The sequence below is a fragment of the Blastocystis hominis genome (assembly GCF_000151665.1).
Source record: "Blastocystis hominis, Singapore isolate B (sub-type 7) whole genome shotgun sequence assembly, scaffold_0".
NCBI lineage: Eukaryota > Bigyra > Opalinata > Blastocystidae > Blastocystis > Blastocystis hominis.
Genome location: NW_013171815.1, coordinates 1643592 through 1662839, shown reverse-complemented (window position 1 = coordinate 1662839; position 19248 = coordinate 1643592). Strand labels below are relative to the sequence as shown.

Genomic DNA, 19248 nt, shown 5'->3' with positions numbered 1-19248 from the left:
GATACACTCCACAGTTTGGTTTCTCTGCTCGAACAGCATCTTTATATTTTGAATAGCGTTTTCATCCAAAGAGTTGCCATATATAATTAAACAACTATTTGTAATGCTCTTTCTCAGGTAATCCATAATATAGTCAATAATTATCATTTGCAATTCTTCTTGAGTTATCTCTTTAATCACATCATGAGATTTGACTTTCACAGAGATAGAATCTCCATGGTAGCAAATAGTCTCGGATTGCATCTCTTTCAACTTATCGTATTCCTTTTTGCCAGATACAACTCCGTTTTCATTAATTATAATCTCAAAGCAGTTAAAAACAAAAAAACTGAATGCTTCTTTTTCCTTAGGAGTATCACTAAAGCAAGATATTGATTGCTGACTCAAGATATCTAAACGGTTTGTATCATTCGATTCATTATAAGTCATTTTACCATTATATTCGTAGTCGACTCGTATAACCTCCTTCAGAAAATAGACATAGGTTTTGATCTTCATAGCAAATAGGTTATTTTGTTATAAAACAAGAGAAACGGAATTCCGAAAATCGCTAGATTAGAAATAGACTCGATTTTGGGAATTGTTTTGATTCTCCATATTCTTTAAAGAACAGTACTATCATGAGTTTCGTTATGAATGTGATTCGTACCTTCCTTGATCGGGAGCCTGGTAAGTTTATTTTGCTTTTCCTGTAATGTACAGCTATGTTCATGGGACTGAGCTTGGGAATCGTGGGATGTGCTCTTCCCTTCGCCGTCGTGCCTTTGAGAAGAAGACTTGGCGGACAGACCTATACTTGGAGCGATAAGGGCTATCCCTGCGCCAAGAACGGATATGTGTTTACCCGACAAAAGAAAGAATAATCTATGACCTATATATCTTGTTTGTTTCATTCTTTTTGGAAACAAAGATAGGATCGTTTCATAAGACGGTACACGATTTTCATCGGAATTGAATTTGTGGTTGCGGCGAGACCCACTACCAACGATTCGATTCACTGGAATAATTTATAAAATCTTCAATGAGGTTTTCCTCTGTGTCTTGATTCGGTGATTTGCAATCGCCCAAGAGCGAGTCTTCCTTCTCTGTGTTGCTTTTATTAGTATTATTATCATCCGTCTTCGAAGCACCGTCAAACAGATCATTTAGATTGATCGGCTCCCCGATCTCTTTATGATACGTCGATCGTACAGAATCCGGATCTGCCGTGAAATAAACAGTCGGCGGCACGCTCTCCGGCTCCTCCCTCTGAATCTTCTCAAATGTCTGCATGTCACGCTCCTCCCTCTTTCCTACAAACTGCTCTTCCCACAGTCGATCCACCCCAAAGAAGAACAGCGGCTCGTCTTTGTCGGGCAGCATGTCGCTGCAGCGGGAGCACAGTCGCTTCATCAAACTGCGCGAATAAGGAAGCGACCCGTACGCCGGATGCGTCCGCTGGAAGAACTTGCTGTCGCCGTTGGTCATTTCCTCGCGGAGGAAGCAGTCCTCGGGCGGAGCCTCGGTGTGGAGGTACAGGCAGTCCTTGTTCTCGCAGGGCACGCCGTTTATGAAGCTGTTGCAGTACTTCGTGGTCCCGAAGCTGGCTCTGCGAGTGAGAAACGAGAAGAAAAACGACCGCAGAAGCGAGCCTTTATAGATAAAACCGTTCACGGAATGGATGCAGGAGAGCGCTTCTTCTTCCTTCTCGAAGGTGAGGTAGCTGGGTATGAAAGGAAAGAGTCGATCGTACAAGCTCACGGTGGAGCTGGAAGAGGGGGATGGGGAAGTGGTTGATGTGTTTGTGGAAGACGCTGGCATGTTGATGACGATTTTTGTGATTTTTCCGTACTTTCCGAACATCGAGTCGCTTACGAGCTCCTCTTCGACCGCATCCTCCCGAACCATCCCCACGATGTACACTAGATTTCGTTGGATGATTCGCATGCTGTGCATTCGTTTTTTGGCCTGCAAGGGAGCGGGAAATTGCACGAGTTACATCGTCGCGAGCTGAGTGCAGGGAATGGCCTTCCTTCCACGAAGAGTCATCTCTACCGTGTCGATTCCCCCTATGCTTTTTGGCCTCGCTGCCTTCCTCTCCACTTTCCCTAGTTCCTTAGTTTTGCTTGCTGGGCGTACGTTTCGTCTTCATTCCGAACGTAAAACATATCTTCATCATATTCTCGACGGCAATTTGGACAGCGATTATCTTTTCCTTTGATTTCGTTGAAGCACCATAAGCACAGCTAGTTCCTTATTCCAAATGGATCACAATATACCTGATATTTGCAAGGACAGGGGAAAAACCTCAAGTCTGTCGCATCCATGGGACCACAGCAAATAGGACATATTTTCGATTCCTCATCACTTGATGATTCGAAATTTGGCGCTTGGTGCATCTACAAAACAGATTAGCGACTGGTTGTTTCCAATGGCCGTTTGTATTTGTCTCAGCAGCCTACAGTTATATACAAGACACGATTATTTGTAATAGAAGAAGAGTGGGGAGTGGCTGAAAACGCTATATTCCCGTTTTCGCGCCTCTACAAATACTCATTTTTGAGACGAGCGATGCTTTCTCTGAATAAGCTGATAGTGGGTTCTTGGAGAACAAGTCGCCATTTAACGAATGCGACACAGAAATCGCTTTCTGGGATTTTGGCTCGTTCTTACATGGCTGGACGAAATTGGGTCGCTGCTCAAGGTCTCCAAATGAAGAACAACGCGGCAGAACTCCCTTCCTCAGCTCCATTCATTTATCCTACGCGGAAAGGACGATGTGGCGTAATCGTGTTTCATCCAACCTCGGTATTTTGTATTTGTGTCTTCATAAGATATAGAACGTGCAGGGCGTGAACGAGAGTGCGTGCAAGCAATTGGAGGACAATCTCTTGCTGGTACGTTTTGTTTCCATGAATTCTAACGGAATAGCATGAAGCAAACGAGAAGCTTGGCACGCTCGTTCTTCTCTGCACCGAAAACGCCACGCTTCACGGAACGGACTACAAGGGCTGCTTCGGCAACGCCAAAGACTCCGTAACGAACCAGCGCCTTCTGACGCTGAAGCGGAGAGAATATGCGACCATCAACCAAGTTCACATCTCCGCGGTACCCTTTCGACTTGTTTCTGACACAGCTCCCCGTCCTGGCCATCATGAACGGCACCTTTTTCACCAGCGCCGCGTCGCTCTTCCTGAACGCGCGCTTCCCCATCATCACGGAATCGACCTCGCTCCGCTTCCACAGCGCGCAGCTGGGCTTCTTCCCCGACGCCGGCGCCACCAAGCTGCTGAGCTCTCTGGGCGGGCTGGGGATGTACCTGGGCCTCTCGGGCGCGGAGCTGTCGGGACACAGCCTGGTCCACTTCGGTCTGAGCCCGTGGTTCATCGAGGCCGAAGCGCTGGAAGCCTTCATCAACGACATGAGCCAGAACGCCTCGCGCAATCTCGAGACGCTCCAGGAGCGTCTGGCGCAGAACGCGATGCCGCTGCAGCCGCTGGAGAACGAGGCGATGGGTAGGGACGCCGCGCGGCTGGGACGTAGATCGCTACAGCGAGGCGACGCGGCTCTTCAACCCCTGCTTCTACCAGGACCAGTCGCCTCTCGACCTGCTCAAGCGACTCGAAACGGACGGATCGGAGTTCGCGCAGACCGCGCTACGCGAGCTCACCGCGGGGACTTCGGCGTTCTCGATGATGGTGGGGGCGCGAGAGGGCGGTGAAGGGTAGCTGACGTGGACGGCGATTCGCGACGCGTGCAAGCGGAGTCTGCACGGCACGCTGAAGCGCGATCTGCACGTGTGGAGCAACGTGCTGCGGTCGAGATCGGACCGATCGTTCCTGCGCTCGCTGCGCACGCAGCGGCCGATGGGCGAGGCGCTGAACCCTGCGGAGCTCACGAGCGATCTGCAGCGGGAAGTGAGTGTGGGGAGGAGGTGTGACGTAGGTGGAGGCGTTGCTGCGGCCGGATCCGGAAGTGGAATTCGATCTGGACAAGATTCACCACTTCGAAATGCCCATGCTGCGCGGAGACTGCTTCGGGAACGAGGAGTTCATGAAGGTGGTTCCGGAGGATGTGTACGATTGGGACCGAGTGGATGAGGACACGTATTATCTGGTGCATGACGAAGATGATTGCAATCCCAGGAAGAGGGCGTTCAGACACCCCGTGACCGGAATTATGCACCCAGTTCCGCAGGAGTGGATGGATGAGATGCGTGTGGCCGAGGAAACCAGAAAGAGACAACGCGAACAGCAGATTCGGTATGAGGGAGAAATGGTGCTGTCGCGTGTGGCAAAGTCGAGGTATGAGAAGTAAGCAGTTTTTTTATTCGCTTTGTTTGTTGGGAGTCAATCATTTTGTCCATGCACGAAGAGATTTCCTATGGGGTACGTCTTTTGCTGCTGTTGATGACTATGAATAACCAGTTTTTGGTGGATAGAATAACAGCAATTGTGATCCATTTCGTTGTTTTTATAAACCATGGCGTTATCATACGCATAGATCCCATCTTTTCGACTCTACAACACTACCGTTGTATTGGCAAAGCGCATAGGTCCAGCCAGTCCAACATTTCGAATCACCTTGATTACTCGAACCAAACAACATGTCATCGCAAGAACAGGTACAATTCTCTTACTTCTTCTTCTGGTTGATCTTCTTGTGGTAGAACGCCAGCTCCTCATCCTCCAGAATGTATCCGTCAGCACGACCGCACTGACCCGGACGCGACGAGATGCGAGCCAGGATCTTACCCGAAGCCAGCTGATCGATCACTTCCTTCTGCTCCTGAAGGGAATCCTGCAGCTTCTGCAGCTTCGCAAGGTTCGACTTGCTCACGCCCTCCAGCTTGGTCAGATCGTCCTTCGTCACCTCGCCCTTGGCTCCGATCTTGCAGGAGTAGTGCTTCTCGAACCAGGCCTTGAAGGGGGTCGCATCGATCGAAACAATGCAGCCCTTCACAATGGTGTTCGTACGCACCAACTCGTTGTTGGAAGCGTTGTACACAATGTTCAGGATCTTGGTCTTGGCAGAGAAAGCTACAAATCACTTCACTAGACAACAATCACCCTCTCCGGTCCAGGAGAAAGAGCCAGTGTCCAGACGAATGGCACGGTGCTTAATATTTCCACCACGGCAGCGGACCAGGTAAATTCTCTTGGCTCCGAGCTTGGTCATGGCAGGCTGACGACCCATCTCGAACTTTCTCTTCTTGATGTTGATCACAACCTTTCCTCCGGTCAAACGACGCTTATGGCGAGAATCACGGCAAATACCTAAACAGCCATTAGACCTGTCCAGTCACACAGAGCGCCAAAAAGGAAAGCATACCCATATTCGAAAACGAAGTGTTCTAGCGATTGTATAAATCGACCAGAATTGGTTTCTTTTGGAAACGTACAGTGGTCCTTGGTAATCAAGACGCGTGTTCAACAAACAAATTCTTACGAACCTTGAGCTCGGAAATCCAGCATCAAATGAAAACAAAAACTACGAACCTTCCACGATAGAACCGTCCATTGGATTCTCGTATAAGGCATAACTCTACGATCAAGCTCTCCGCGCACTCCCTACTTGCTTCTTCGCAAAGCACATATAGAATCGTTTTACGCTATTCGAGTTTGGCCATAACTCTCCGTCCATCTACCCTTCATCTCCCTCCTCGTTCCTACTTCTAAGAAAAGCTTCAGAACTTCATGAGAATCGCTAAAGTTGACAAATGCATAGCCCAGATTTCGCTTCGTGAACACATCGATCGGCAATCGTAAAATCGTGAACTTTTCTGCCCGTCACCCGCCTCCTTCGTCCCTACCGTGTACATGAGCAGCGATCACCTGCTCCAGATCCTCCAGTTTATACCGATTTGGGATATTCCGAATGAGCACCACGGTTCGGTTCTCCAAATTCTGCATAATCAGTTGCTTGTCGATTCGATAGGAGTCATCGCCATCGTCTCCCTTCTCCGAGCCGCCCTCCTCGGACTGTCCGCCCGGGGTCTGCGCCGAGTGCGGCGTCCGGGGCGACACCGGCGAGGAATCGCCGACCGTTTTGCCCGATGCCCCGGCAGCACCGACGATCGAAGAAGAAGCCACGGCTCCCGAAGCAGCCGCCGACGTGGAGACAGACGAAGACATTGCGGCCGCAGAAGCTGAAGCTGAAGCTGAAGCTGAAGCCGAAGCTGAAGCTGAAGCTGAAGCCAAAGCCGAAGCTGAGGCAGAAACAGAAGCCGAGGCAGAAACAGAAGCAGAAACAGAAGCAGCGGGAATGAGAGGAATGGAGGCAGGGATGGGAGCGGAGGCAGAAGGCGGAACGGAAGTGACTGTGGACGTGGAAGTGATCGTAGATGTGGAGGTGGTCGAGTCGTGGTGAGCGGCGTGGTGAACTGGGTAACGAGGGAATGCACGTGCCTGCGTCACGCGGCTGAACTTCCCGAGAGAGAGCGCATCAGTGGAGGGAACGGACATGGAAGCAGGTACAGGAGCAGGGGCAGGAGCAGGGGCAGGAGCAGGAGCAGCAATAGCGGAAGTGGGAGCGGGAGCGGGAGGAGGGATAATAGGCTGAGGACTGGAAGGATCCGAAAAGGGATGGCGATAGCGATCCGCATAAGGCATGTCTTCGAAAGCGTAATCATAGCCGCGCGAAGCATGAACACCTCCAGCGAATGAACTGCTGCTCGCGGGGTAGCGGAGCTGGGGCATGCCGTAGGTGTAGGAGTTTGAAACATCGGAATCCATCGCGTAGCCTCGACGATCATAGATAGCACGGTCGCGGAAGGAGCAACTGTAATGGTAGTCGGGATCATCGTAGTAGGAGTAGTTGGAATCACGATCGAGCCAACGAGATTCTGCTTTGTAGCGAGGGGAAAGCTGGTCATAAGCGCCACTGTGAGAATCATCCCACTGGGATGATGGGAATCGGTTGCTTTTGGCCGGATAGGCAAGGTCATAACGAGACCGAGGCGAAAAGGGATCCAGATCGGAAGTTGGGGACTGAACTTGGCAATAGCAATCAAATCCACGATCAAACTGACCATAAAAACTATTACCATGGCGAGGAGGAATATTGGAATACATAGAATCTCCATAGCGACCCCCCATTCCCAAATCACCCTCCAAGCCAGAATAGTCGTCGTAGCGACGTCTCTCCATATTACCATTCACTAGTCTAGAGTTGTAGGGCGTCTGATAGCTCGAATAACTCCCTTTTCTTAAATATGAAGCCTCTTGAGAAAAATTTTCTCCTCCATCATAAGGCCCATATGTGTCTCCAAAACGCATTTCATTTATAGGGGGCTGCGCTCCAAAGAATCCTTCATGAGCCAACTCGGACACCCCCGAGTCTACATTCGGATCCCTCGAACATACAGAACTCTTCTTTGCTTCTTCAGACATTCTACCCTTCAATAACTTTCAATTGCCCTTACTCCAAATATTAAAATAATGCTCTACTAAAATTAAAATATAGGCAAGACTTAAATAAGCAGACTGAAGAACTTCAGAACTGTAACCTCAAATTCTATGAACACAATAGCAGGAGTTTCAAGTCAAATATGATTGGACGCACCATTCATTTGTCCTCTCTCTTCCTAGACTATAGATTTCAACAAACAGACACTAATAAAATTACTTCTGCATCTTTAGCTCAACGAGTACATGGTTATTTTGAAACACCAATGTCTGGTTGCCCACCGAATACCACCCCTTTCGAAGTCTGCGAGAAAACAACTCTAGTCCCTTTGATTCTGCGCTTAGGTTGCTACGATATACTTCGAAAAATAACCAAACACAAACGAAAACTCGGTGCAGTCAGGCTTTCGAGAATGAAACGATACCGTGGAAAATAAAAACGGGACTTTCGGAAGTAGGGTACACTCATGGGAACATATGGGCGCTGCCTCCCCTCTTCTTTTCCCGGATAATTGGTAAACTTTGTGTGCACATTCATCTGCCAATGGATCAACCGATCGTCGCACCCGCTTTGGAGAATTCTTCACCGAACCTTCCCACTTCCCCACAACAACTCTCTCAAATGTTTCGCGAGTCGGGCACGACAGCGGGACGAGGGGCCGATTGTCTCCTGTGGTTTTCACCCAGAAGGCCGTTGTCAAATGCGCGATATTCTTCATCGCAAAAAATCTCCTGAGCATAAGACCGCTTCAAATGGATTCACATCACGGATGTAATGCAACGCGGGTCATTGGTGATCCACACAAGAAAAATGCAGTTGTCATTACAGAGTGCATCCGTCGGGAAAGCCTCAAATAAATCTCTATCCAAGCGCTGGTTTGGGTCCACATCACTTTCTTCGGTGCTATAGATTCTTGCACGACGAACACTTTTGTTTGGCCATGGAGGATCGATTTCCACCTACAACAGAGATGTTGTACGCCATGTACAATGTCGAATTTTTCACGGACGGGGTGTTTTAGAAAGTCAAATACATTTCCATTCCAAAACCCACTTCCCTGAGGAAGGATGTATTTGAAAGAAGGAGTTGAAATGAACTGCGTTTTGGGTAGAAAGGTTGGGATGGAAGAAAAAGTACTTGAATCAATGCTTTCCACTTGGTGCGTTGAAATATACTGTTTTAGCTGCTCGAACAACTCTTCGTGGTAGTGAAGGTCCGATTTGTGCGTATTCCCCAAATAGGTTTCTTCAGACCCTTGTTTGAATCCAAGAATCGCTGCGACTTGTTTACGAATTTCTCTTGTGGGAACATCATCAGGAATGTCATTTGACCCTTTAAAATAGGGTTTGAAGGGAACAGGAAAAGCATCTCTTTCTTCAAACAAATCCTCTTCTTCTATGATACGGTTAAATGGCCTCTGTAAGAACTGAACAGAAATAGGAAAATGCTCATCCATTCTTGAACAAACTTTACCATTCTTTTGTTTCTTGGACTTGAATTAGCGCAGGGATGGAAAATCCTCCGGGGGATTCTTCTGAACACCCCAACTTTCAAAACAACCCGCAAGTTCTCGAAGATCAAGCGAAGAGAGTAGGTATTTGAATTGCCAGAAGAATATGGACTCATGCTGACTGTAGAATGAAAGGAAACAACGGACCTCGATAAATGGCCAACCTTTGTTAACTGAAGAAACGATGGAGATTTTATGTATGTACTTATTATATATATATTCAAGAATAGTAAACGATTTGGAGCAAAAGGAGAAAACCATCTCTAGTCTTCAGGAACAAGTCAAACAACTAAATAAACAGCTACAAATAAAGACGGATGCAATAAATTCCGTAAGAGTATCGCTCCATGTTCACAGTAGATACGTTTGCACTGCGTAAACGTGATATCAAAGAAAGACGAGGAATTGAAGCAAGCTCGGATGCAAATTGGAAGTATGAATCCATCCATGGTATGCCTACCACTTTTTTATCGATGGTAGATGGTTTCCCTGGACGAAAAGAGTCTCATGGAGGCAAAAACAAAACTCGAACTGGACGTAATGGTTCTCAAAAAGGAGAACGAATTGCTAAAGAAAAAGAATCAGCGTCTGGGCGAGCTGGTCATCCAAAGAGACGCATACATCGCAGGTCAGCGAAAGACCATCGATCACTTATCTTCTTCCGCCGAGCAAACCGAGTCACTCAAAGTCGATTTCTTTCGCTTTCTTGAACGAACAGATCGAGAAAGAAGAGCTACAGCAATCTCTGCATTCGCTTCGCGAGTCTTCTCTGCATCACTCCACCGAAATGCAGCAAATGAAGACCACACTCCTCACAGTGCGGCAAGAGCTCGATCGTGTTCGGCAGGAGCATCAATCGACCGAGAAAGAGTACTACCGCGTGGAAATGGCGTTGCGAAAGAACACGGAATTGGTGCTGGAGCAGCAGCAGAAACTTGCAGAAACGACGGAACGACGAAACAGTCTCGCGATTCTAACCGACGATCAGAAGCGAGAAATCCGGTTGCTAGAGACGAATGTGGAGGAGCTGAAGAACAAGCTGGATCGGCTTCACATCGATTTCGATTCGTTGCAGCTGCAGAAGCGCCATTTGGAGCATTTGGTGCAGAGTGACGCTGAGAAATACGAGTTGCTTCTCTCGGAATACAACGAAATGAAGAAGAACTACAAGGATTTGTTCATTCGGTATATGGATCTCAAGAGTGACAATGATCGTCTCCAACGGCAGGTAGGTGCGTTCTCGTTGGATGATGGACAGTGCGAGAACTTGGCGTCGGACGCAGAGCTGGCGCGAGCTTCGGTGCTGACGTATAAAGGGCATTTGGACGAAAGCGATAAGACATTTGATGAATTGCTGAAAGAAAACTTGTATTTGAGCGGAATGCTGAAGCAGAAAGAGACGCAGATGGAAGAAGCCGAGAAGCGATGGAGGCAGCAGTTCAATGAGGCGATGAGACGAGCAACGATGGATTCCGATGATGAGGATGAAGAAGACGATGATGATGATGATGATGATGATGAAGATCAAAATGATGAAGGAAAAATGGGTGTGCGAGCCAAGAAAGGCAATCGAGGACGCGTTTCGCTGTATCCAGACATGCTTCCGAAGGTCATTGCGAAGGACTCGCCTTCAGTAGAAGTGGATGAGCGATGTGATGAATAGCAGCAAGGCGGCTACAGCTATCCCTTGCCCCATCATCATCCGTTTAACACGGATCGCAGGGATTCGCCGATCCAAACACCGTTGCGATCCACCGAGCCTACGCGACTTCCCACACAATACACAGACAATTCGCAGAGCACGCTGCCCACTCAGTCGCTCACCACGCTCTCTTCCAACTCCACGCGCACGGTGAATCGGACGTTCAGCTCAGATACCTCGTCTGTGTCGTTCGACACGGTGTTCGGAAACCTAATGCAGCAGATCTCTGAACTTAGCAAGATGGCAGACTCGTTCGAAAGTCAACTGTGAGCTGTTTTCAAAAAACACACGATATGACAAGCAACAGCATTAACACTTATTTCTGGCCTTCTCCATCAAAGTGAGTGGTCGAGTAATATTCTGTTTGTTAACGTCTACCACCTCGCCATTGGCAAGCATCTCGTCAAGAATGAAGTGACAACGGTCAAGATTGTACATAATCTACCACCCATCAGAACATCACCTAACGCAGTACATCAAGCTCGCAAATATTTCCAATAATAGAATTCAGGGTCTCGACGTAGCAGTGAATGAACTCGTAAACAGCCATCTCGTTCTAAAAATGAAACGAGGCTATGATACCCACATCGTCTCCATTGATATCAAGACCAGCAATGAAGTACAGAGAAGCATAGCGGCGGAAAACCAGCTTATACTGTCTCAATTCCACTACGTTACTCTAACTATTATTTGGCGAAAATCTTATCATACGCTAGTATCCTTGACTCCGAGGCACTTACGGACACATTCTCCTTCCAAAAGCACGCGCTCATTCATTTCCATAAACTCGTAGTACTTTGCCATACGGGTTTGACCAATCTTGTTGACCAGAAGGAAAAACTTAATCATTGTGAATAAATCTAGTGAGGATCGTGCAAAATCTGATTAAATGTAATCACGATGTATCGATGTACTTCTAATCTCTGTACTCATTACATAGTAATTCACACCTCAGATTCTGTCGTGTTCGTATCATTTCCTTTGAATTCTTTTCTATTTCATACATTTATAAATTCACAAAGAAGAGAGAATCGAATAGGCCACAATATAGGGGATTTACAAAAGTCGGAAAATCATCAGACCTACTTCCATTCTATCACACAGTGTATGTCACGAGCATACCACTACGAAAAAGAGCCACATTTTATTATTTACCAATCATGGTATGGAGTCAAATAGACACGGTAATCTCGTAGTTTTATCCAACCGTCCCGAAGAAGTCAAGTTGGAAGAAAGTGATGAAGAATGCAGTCATCGTGTCTTCTCTTGCCTTTATCATCCGCAGTTTGTAAGTATCTTGTCTCTGAAATCTAATTCGAAGGCCTACCATTCTGGAGACGTATAATCTCTAATTTCGGTAATTCTGCTTTCTTTTAATTTGGTTTACTTCTGAATAACATGTTTACAAAATACGTATTTCATATATCGAAAAGAAACGGAAATGAACTCCTGAGGTTGTCTCACCCCTTTCCTTGTTGTGTTGAAACATCACCCACAAATAGAATCCCTTCCTAAAAATAGAACCTTCTAGATTATTATTGATATTCTTCCCTTCGATGTTCATTTTATATTTCTCTTGTGATGGATTCGTACGGTGGTTATTTGGGCATTTTGAAGTGGTCGCTTGCTCAAAGTGATGGAACAAAACCGAGTGAAGTAAAACCGATGAGTGAAGAAGTAGGTGAATCGGAATGTTTAGTTAATTCTAGGATCGTGCGTTTTTCGAGAAAGCCGTAGAAGAAGCGTGTGTGCCGGATGCAACCCGAATGAAGCGCACGTTGGAAGAATTGGAGAAAGACGGATTGAGCGAAGAGGCAACTTGCAACTTACTCAACGTTTTAGAAGAGTTGCTGGAAAGTTTAGATAATGCTCGTGATTTCCAGAATCTAAATGGCTATCAAAAGATAATCGACTTGCTTAACCGTTCTCCGAGCAATGAGGTGAAGCAGACCTGTTGCTCTCTACTGGGAACAGCAGCGCAGAATCAGCCTGTGGTTCAGAAAGTTTTGGTTGATTCCAAAGTGATTCCCCAATTGATGGAGTTCGTAAGTACCACTACGGATATGAAACTAAAAGCGAAAGCGCTGAGAAGCGTGAGCTCTATCATTACTGGATACGAAGATGCTGAGAAGGTGTTTTTGTTCAATAATGGACTCAACCTCATCAAAAGCATCATCGAGTCAGATGACAACTCTTCTTCAGTGAAGCAGCGAGCTCTGTACTTGCTGTTGAATTTGTGTTATCGTCAAGTCATGTTCCTGGTAGGTTTTTTTATTTTGTTTGGTTCATTGTAGAGAAAGTTTTTATCGAAGGAGCTGATCACTCTTTTGGCTCAGAACTATTTGGTTAGCGACGATATCGATCTCAAGGAAACGTCTCTGCGGATCGTTGACTTCGTTCTGTCGCTGGATCGAAGATCTTTTGAGATTGCTGATGTTCGGGAAGTCTTGAAAACAGTGGGTTGTTCTATGAATATGTGATTGGTTAGGCTTTGCCGTCGCTGAATTCGTATTGTAGCTTGCCAGATACTCCTGAAGAAATAAAGAATCTCGTAAAACATATTGAAACGATTGTAGCTTAATAGTTTGATGTTTGTTGCAAAAAGAATAAAGTTCGTGTTGGGTAATTAGACAACACTCACTCCGGAGAGTCATTTCTTTTTTCCGAAATGGATTCTCAAGAGCTAACTCTCGAGATTCATATTATGCCGTGTAAGCATGCCGTTACAATTTCAATGGCGATGAATGATACAATCGCAACCATCAAAAAACGGATTTCTGTTTTGGTTCGTCTTTGATATAAAATTTAGGAAAAGATCGATTATCCAGTAGGAGAATTGAAAATCGTGAATGCAGGGCGCATCTGTGACGATAACTCCACAGTCGAGAAAAATGGATTAAATTACTGTAGTCGAGTCATCTGCATCGCAAAGAACTATGTTCCCAAAGAGGATTCAGGCGAAAAGGGGAGTGTTCTGCTCACTTCCAAACTGCTTATCAAAATGGACGGGTCAAATGCAAAAAATGTTCCATATAATGCTTCCACGACATGGAGACAACTAAAACTCACTCTCCAAGTGGGTGTTCCCGATTAGGTCGTAACTCGTAGAGAATGGTAAATATTGATCCTCTCGACTTTACAATTTTGCTCAATAACAATGTTGTTGATTACAATGATCTAGTGGTCAATGCGCATGTGAACTATTTATCTGTGATTCACGCGGTCCGAAGAGACGTAGACTTTCCTTTCCCTCCCAACCTCTAGTTTTCATACGTGATAACTAAGCCATTGGAGCAAAGCATGATCTATCTGCATTGCCAGCATTGTCATCAATTCAACCCTCATTATGTGATTCGTCCCATTTGTTCGGATTGCCAGTACGATTTCACTCGTCGATTTCTCTCTTTCTAGACAGGGCTATGTTGTGTACCTCGACCAGCCCTTTCAACTGGAGCACACGCCCGTCCAATCGTGCTTCCAGCTGCGAGGGAAATGCCAGTATTCCATGTGTCGAAAGTTCAAGAAGGAGCAATGTCTCTCTCTGGCGTTTATTTGTAAGAACTGCGAAGAAGTGTCGAACGAGCGGAATGTTCTCTTTGTGCTGCGAGCGACGTCGGATATAGAGGTGATGAAGCAGCAGCTGAATAAGCTGTACGGGTATTTGACTGTTTCTGGAGGCCAAGACAAGAATACACGAAGCAGTTTTTAGGGTCGTTGATTCCTTTGATAACCATTTTCTTATCCCCATTAGTCTTATTCTGTATTCTTCTTGTTTGTTTTCGGGTTCGAGCAAACAAACAACAATTTCAGTTTCAAAGAAATGATTACTACTACCATTCTTGGAGCGTTAGTGAAGCTTTTCAATGGCTCGAAGAAGACAACCCACCGACCAGGCTTGCGCTCTGCAGGAATACGAATTGAATTCTCCATCCCAGTTGGTCATCTCAGGAAGAGACAGCCAGTCATCTTCGTGGTAGTAGCGGATTTGTTCGCTTAGAAGACTGAAGCAATACTACGCTCGATTCATCCTTCTTATTTCTTCTTACCATTCTCAAATAATCGGAATCGACAGTGCCGTTAGAAATAAAGCGGGGAGGAGGGAAGTGGAGAAGCGCTTCGATCAGAAATCCCAACGGCCACAACCATTCCGGACCCTATGCAAACAACACAGAACGACAAAGCATACGTTGTGATAACTCCATCCCCCACACACTGCCAAATCTCCCTGGTATCCCATCGAATTGTCGTAAAAGCAGCGGTAATGAGAGTCCGAAGGGCTCAATGTCTTGAGTCCGAGCTGATGAGGATCTTGGAAGAGCTCTCGGATCCCAGTTTGAATCGCTTCGGTTGCGTGGGACGCATCGAATACCTCGGGTATGATTGCGAGAGCGATTAACTATTCATCGAAATCGAGCAAAAGAGCAACGTAATTCGGACGGATCTGGTTATCTTGGAGTCGCATTTGTTTATTGACGCAATCTTTGTAATAAGCTCCGTGCGAATCCGAAGCAGGAACGAAAAACTCGCGTTCAAAGGATCGCTTGACTCGCTCATACCAGCTCTGATAGCTCCAAAACGAAGAGGTGTTGTCATGTTCCACTAGAATACCTTGCTGCTTCCACTCTCCTGAAGTGCAAAGCTCTGACAGCCACTGTAACACGTACGCTTCCAATCCGACGATTTCCACGTCGGCGCCATCTCGCGGGGTTGCCGGAATGCCTTTATTCGAATGCGAACCGTCGTTATAGCTGCCCATTTTATCCATCCAGGTTCCGCAATTCGAGAGCTACAATCGATGAATCAACGGATTGAATGAGTCTTACATTTCCACCCATGACAAAGCCAGTTTCAGGATCGATGAAAATGTGAACTTCAAAACCTTCGTCTTTCATATGCTCCTGCCGTTAACGAACCATTTTCATTGCATTGCATTGCATTTGGAAAAGGATATGTCAATCGATGGAGCGTTCCATTCCACAAAATGGATTCCGGATCCCAGACTTTGCATCATCCCCTGAATCACATTCCGAACAGACATTTTCTTCTGCTCCCACTCCATAAAGATCTCTTCATCCAGAATTCGCGTGTTTCCAACCGCCTCGCAGTACAAACGAAGACTCTACGATTCAAACAGATTTCAATTTCAACTCGAAGCCACCACCAAGTGGCATCTCGACTATTAAAGCGTGCGAGCGCTCGATCGCCATAGAGATTGCAAATCAATCCATGTCGACTCACCGAAGCATATTCCAGAAGAAGCTGCTCTGCTTCGTAATAACGGTGGCATGACAACATCACTCCTGGGAACGCAATAAACGTATCTCTGCCCCAATTTCTCATGATTCCGATTGAAAAATGAGGAAGTCCAGCACTGATAAAAGTGAGAGAATCCTGAGGCAGTTTCTGTGTGAATTGGAGCGTTGCCATGTAAAGCTGGTGGAACTCAACCTTTCCGCTTAACTTCATTCCTAATTCCCGCTCGATCATGTTTCCAAAAGCAAGAATAAACCGGCAGAAGCGAACTGGCCTTGTGTTACGCGGACTTTCTCGAATGAATCGGAACTCGTCTTCTAAACTCGCTCGAACTCCTTCCAAATGGGGATGACCGTTCAATCGATTCAATAAGTAGTCGAGAAGCCAGGATCCTTGGCGAAGATTCTCCAAAAGAGGATGATTGAGCATGTTGAATCGCACAATGGATCGAACCGCTGGGATGATTCCATAGAATCCAGCGTATTTCAGTTTTCCTACACCATAGGAATTGTGATGTTGATGAAAAGAATGCGTTAGTTGATCCAATGTTCGAATCGTGTCAGCGGAAGAGGACTGAATCTCATACACATCCCATCCGTTGATTAAAGATTGCTCTTCTTTTGTCGTGAAGAGCAAATAGGAGAAGTCTTCCATCGCTAATGCATTCGATTGAATCTCTTTGGTAATGGCATCGATGGTGTTCTGAGGATGATAAGGAAGCGCGTCAAGACGATCGGAAGTGTTTTGAATGACCTCACAGCCTAACGAATCAAAAGAAAGAATTTAAGAAAGTACATTCGTGATAGTTGAGAATATGATCAAAAATGCAGTTGCTTCCGTTGTACAAGAGAAGGACAAGAGACGATCCTGGAGAGAAACAATCGTTCAGATGAAGCGTTGATGTTTTGGTTTCTTCGTTGAATGAAACCGTACACATATCCTGCAGATCATAGCAGTCCACTTCAAAATGAAGAGGAATTCCAGAGAGATAGGGGCATTGATTCATTTCCAGTTGAGCTTCTTTCAGATTGAAGTGCACAGTTTGCTCGTTACAGCGAACAGATAAAAACACGCCGATCACTTTTCCAATCACTTCTAAATCGCGCAGTCCAGCTCCACTTCCAGCTCCACTTCCATGACTGAACGAATTGAATGAAGTGCTCGTAATACTAAGAACGCTGTAAAACGACTCGGCGTGACGCCTTTCAATGGAAATAAAGCTGGTACCATGGTAATAATGAATGTATCGCTGTGAAAACGAGCATTTGCTGAGCAGAACATGTAAATGATTCATCAACAATCGTAAATATCCGTTCGGTGAGAAATGAATGATTTCATTGGGCTTTTCTTCTAGACTGACCAATCGATTGAAGTGATAACGAATCGTATGATCATGCATAGACAGGAGAGAATCATTGTAGGTATGGTATTGCCTATATTCCGTCACAAGCGGATTGAGCGGATACGCATCATCCACCCCTTTCGTTGACGCGATATTCGTTACAGTCATTCCCACCATGACCGTAATCGAAGGGATGGACGCGGATCCATACAGCTCAATCAAGCTTTTATTATCGTGTGTCATATCGTACAGCACTGTCGGCAACGCATTATACACAACATGCCGAGGAAACTCTTTGATGCTTTGCAAACTCCCCAAATCATCTCCTCCAACGTTGTACAAAATATCGCTATAGCGGCGAACATCGGAATAGTAATCAGGACTCTGCGCAGTTTCGCGGACAATCATATCAATGCCGAGTTTGCTGATGTATTCAATGTCAGTCGCTTGATCCTGCGTAAACAGCTCGGCAAGAATGAGCAGTTTCGGATTAATTTTGCGAGCTTCTTCCAAAATAGGTTCCAAAAGGAGCAGGGAAGTGTTATGACAATTGTCTAGCCGAAAGCCATCGAATAGACAGGAAGATATCTGGATATACTCCAATGCCAGCCCATAAATCCAAGTAGGCTGAGTCGCATTTTCGAAATACCGCAGTTTGATGCAATCACTCCAAATCACAACTTCGCGTGTCAGATATTTCGTCTGAATGATGAAGGGTAAGACCGAATCGGGAGATTGAAAAAGATAGCGACGCATCCCATTCCAGCCTAAATTCATCGTGTCTTTACAATTATCAAATGTCCATCCGTTGTTCGCACAAAAGAGAGTCGTTGATTCAGAAGAAAAGCTACGTCGATGCTCTCTTGTAGGGTCGCAAACATCCGTGAAATACTGTTCCACGAGTGGATAGTAGCGAGTTGGATGTGGAGTTGAGTGCTCTTTTTGGACAAATCGATAATGAATTGCGCTGTAGAGAGAAGAGCAAATCGATTGAATAATGGAATCGACGACACCCCAAAGTCGGTTGTTGAACGAATCGACGACACGCTGAATTTGTTTGCTGTTCAGAATTCCAGTTTGGACGTATTGAGAGAACCGTTCTAATTTGAAATTGCAAACAACGACTACCTGTATCAATCGAAACTGGGAAACGCGCTCCGATCTGATCTTCGTATAAACACTGCGAGAACGCATAGAGTAATTGCTCATCCGTTAGAGTTTCACATTCTGGAAGCGAGCAGGAAAGAAGCTGGTATTTGTCGGAGAGTGCCATGATAATCCGCTGCAGATCAATCAACCAATATTCCTCAAGATGTAGCACATTCCGCAAGCATTGCTGGATTCGCGACACCACTTCGTTTACTTGCATGTCGGAAGTGATACTGAATTGTTCATTTTCCAGATCTTCACTGACTCGTTGAATTACCAAATCCACTTCGATAGCAGGGATTAACTGAGGAGTATTCGTTGGGTTGAATGCACTGTCTGGATGTTGACGAATGACATCATTATCAAAGCTAATGTGATTCAGAACGATGTCTGTGATAAACAGAAAGTTGTATCGTTCTCGATATTTCTTCAGATAGTAGTTGAGCTGGCGGTAATGTTTCTTCTATCCATGAGCTGGCCATTCCAACGATTACTCCTTCTTCTGTGATAAATTTCAGAGAACGCAGCACCCTGTCAAATTCGCGATCTTTCAGATCCACTGTTTCATGGCTGATGAGTCGAGGATCAATATCCAGGAAATTCTTGATTGAAAAGCAACTGCCACTACTGCCAGAATACTGAATCGGAGTGAGGTGGATGCAGTTATAGCCACTCTATTTCTCACATCTCGGAGAAAGTCCAACCATGTACAAATCCATAAAGACAGCACTCCAATGTGAGAAGGGTCCGAGGCTGTTAGATAAAACAGACTGTATGCACAACCCAGAAGAACCAATGAGGTTGTTCCTGATTTGAATCTACGGATCTTAGGAAACAAAATAAAAAGGAAAACTTCGTTTTGAACGACAAATCGTATTTCAGGAGAGGGCATTACTGTGCATCTCC

General features: G+C 45.9%; 10 protein-coding genes; 5 read left to right on the top strand and 5 right to left on the bottom strand.

The window, feature by feature from the left end:
- Positions 1-621: 621 nt before the first annotated feature.
- GSBLH_T00000550001 (uncharacterized protein) lies at positions 622-878 on the top strand. XM_013038773.1 has 2 exons: positions 622-669; positions 703-878. Exons 1-2 carry the CDS (start codon positions 633-635, stop codon positions 861-863), a joined length of 198 nt encoding a protein of 65 aa, XP_012894227.1. The 5' UTR covers positions 622-632; the 3' UTR covers positions 864-878.
- A 100-nt stretch (positions 879-978) lies between these two features.
- On the bottom strand, positions 979-2378 carry GSBLH_T00000549001 (uncharacterized protein; the record flags this gene model as incomplete). Its single annotated transcript, XM_013038772.1, has 6 exons — positions 979-1588; positions 1616-1702; positions 1733-1947; positions 1979-2081; positions 2119-2225; positions 2259-2378. 6 exons carry the CDS (start codon positions 2376-2378, stop codon positions 979-981), a joined length of 1242 nt encoding a protein of 413 aa, XP_012894226.1.
- Positions 2379-2550: 172 nt separating this feature from the next.
- Positions 2551-3707, top strand: GSBLH_T00000548001 (3-hydroxyisobutyryl-CoA hydrolase; the record flags this gene model as incomplete). The annotated part of the gene is made up of 5 exons (XM_013038771.1): positions 2551-2787; positions 2820-2876; positions 2911-3087; positions 3116-3494; positions 3523-3707. The coding sequence occupies 5 exons, from the start codon at positions 2551-2553 to the stop codon at positions 3705-3707; spliced, it is 1035 nt and encodes a 344-aa protein (XP_012894225.1).
- An 879-nt stretch (positions 3708-4586) lies between these two features.
- Positions 4587-5334, bottom strand: GSBLH_T00000547001 (Ribosomal protein S8e). XM_013038770.1 has 2 exons: positions 5049-5334; positions 4587-5018 (listed from the first exon to the last, which is right to left on the bottom strand). The coding sequence occupies exons 1-2, from the start codon at positions 5155-5157 to the stop codon at positions 4615-4617; spliced, it is 513 nt and encodes a 170-aa protein (XP_012894224.1). The 5' UTR covers positions 5158-5334; the 3' UTR covers positions 4587-4614.
- A 434-nt stretch (positions 5335-5768) lies between these two features.
- Positions 5769-8505, bottom strand: GSBLH_T00000546001 (uncharacterized protein; the record flags this gene model as incomplete). XM_013038769.1 has 4 exons in its annotated part: positions 8375-8505; positions 7764-8345; positions 7403-7734; positions 5769-7371 (listed from the first exon to the last, which is right to left on the bottom strand). The coding sequence occupies exon 4, from the start codon at positions 6711-6713 to the stop codon at positions 5769-5771; it is 945 nt and encodes a 314-aa protein (XP_012894223.1). The 5' UTR covers positions 6714-7371; positions 7403-7734; positions 7764-8345; positions 8375-8505.
- A 390-nt stretch (positions 8506-8895) lies between these two features.
- On the top strand, positions 8896-10203 carry GSBLH_T00006080001 (uncharacterized protein; the record flags this gene model as incomplete). The annotated part of the gene is made up of 7 exons (XM_013038768.1): positions 8896-8976; positions 9024-9093; positions 9127-9227; positions 9257-9329; positions 9377-9433; positions 9508-10124; positions 10180-10203. The coding sequence occupies 7 exons, from the start codon at positions 8896-8898 to the stop codon at positions 10201-10203; spliced, it is 1023 nt and encodes a 340-aa protein (XP_012894222.1).
- Positions 10204-10889: 686 nt separating this feature from the next.
- Positions 10890-11447, bottom strand: GSBLH_T00000545001 (uncharacterized protein; the record flags this gene model as incomplete). XM_013038767.1 has 4 exons in its annotated part: positions 10890-11039; positions 11074-11154; positions 11185-11277; positions 11310-11447. The coding sequence occupies 4 exons, from the start codon at positions 11445-11447 to the stop codon at positions 10908-10910; spliced, it is 444 nt and encodes a 147-aa protein (XP_012894221.1). The 3' UTR covers positions 10890-10907.
- Positions 11448-11763: 316 nt separating this feature from the next.
- On the top strand, positions 11764-11995 carry GSBLH_T00000544001 (uncharacterized protein; the record flags this gene model as incomplete). XM_013038766.1 has 2 exons in its annotated part: positions 11764-11886; positions 11920-11995. 2 exons carry the CDS (start codon positions 11764-11766, stop codon positions 11941-11943), a joined length of 147 nt encoding a protein of 48 aa, XP_012894220.1. The 3' UTR covers positions 11944-11995.
- A 369-nt stretch (positions 11996-12364) lies between these two features.
- Positions 12365-13183, top strand: GSBLH_T00000543001 (uncharacterized protein; the record flags this gene model as incomplete). XM_013038765.1 has 3 exons in its annotated part: positions 12365-12859; positions 12893-13054; positions 13087-13183. The coding sequence occupies 3 exons, from the start codon at positions 12365-12367 to the stop codon at positions 13177-13179; spliced, it is 750 nt and encodes a 249-aa protein (XP_012894219.1). The 3' UTR covers positions 13180-13183.
- A 1262-nt stretch (positions 13184-14445) lies between these two features.
- Positions 14446-17949, bottom strand: GSBLH_T00000542001 (uncharacterized protein; the record flags this gene model as incomplete). Its single annotated transcript, XM_013038764.1, has 8 exons — positions 14446-14610; positions 14645-14752; positions 14785-14994; positions 15025-15384; positions 15422-15477; positions 15512-15598; positions 15635-16612; positions 16647-17949. The coding sequence occupies 8 exons, from the start codon at positions 17947-17949 to the stop codon at positions 14446-14448; spliced, it is 3267 nt and encodes a 1088-aa protein (XP_012894218.1).
- Between the last annotated feature and the right edge of the window lie 1299 nt (positions 17950-19248).

Coding starts and splice junctions, on each gene's coding strand:
- GSBLH_T00000550001 (XM_013038773.1), top strand. CDS start 633: ATGAATGTGATTCGTACCTTCCTTGATCGGGAGCCTG. Junction 670..702: donor CTTCCTTGATCGGGAGCCTG/GTAAGTTTATTT, acceptor TGTAATGTACAG/CTATGTTCATGGGACTGAGC.
- GSBLH_T00000547001 (XM_013038770.1), bottom strand. CDS start 5,157: ATGACCAAGCTCGGAGCCAAGAGAATTTACCTGGTCCGCTGCCGTGGT. Junction 5,019..5,048: donor TTTCTCCTGGACCGGAGAGG/GTGATTGTTGTC, acceptor AGTGATTTGTAG/CTTTCTCTGCCAAGACCAAG.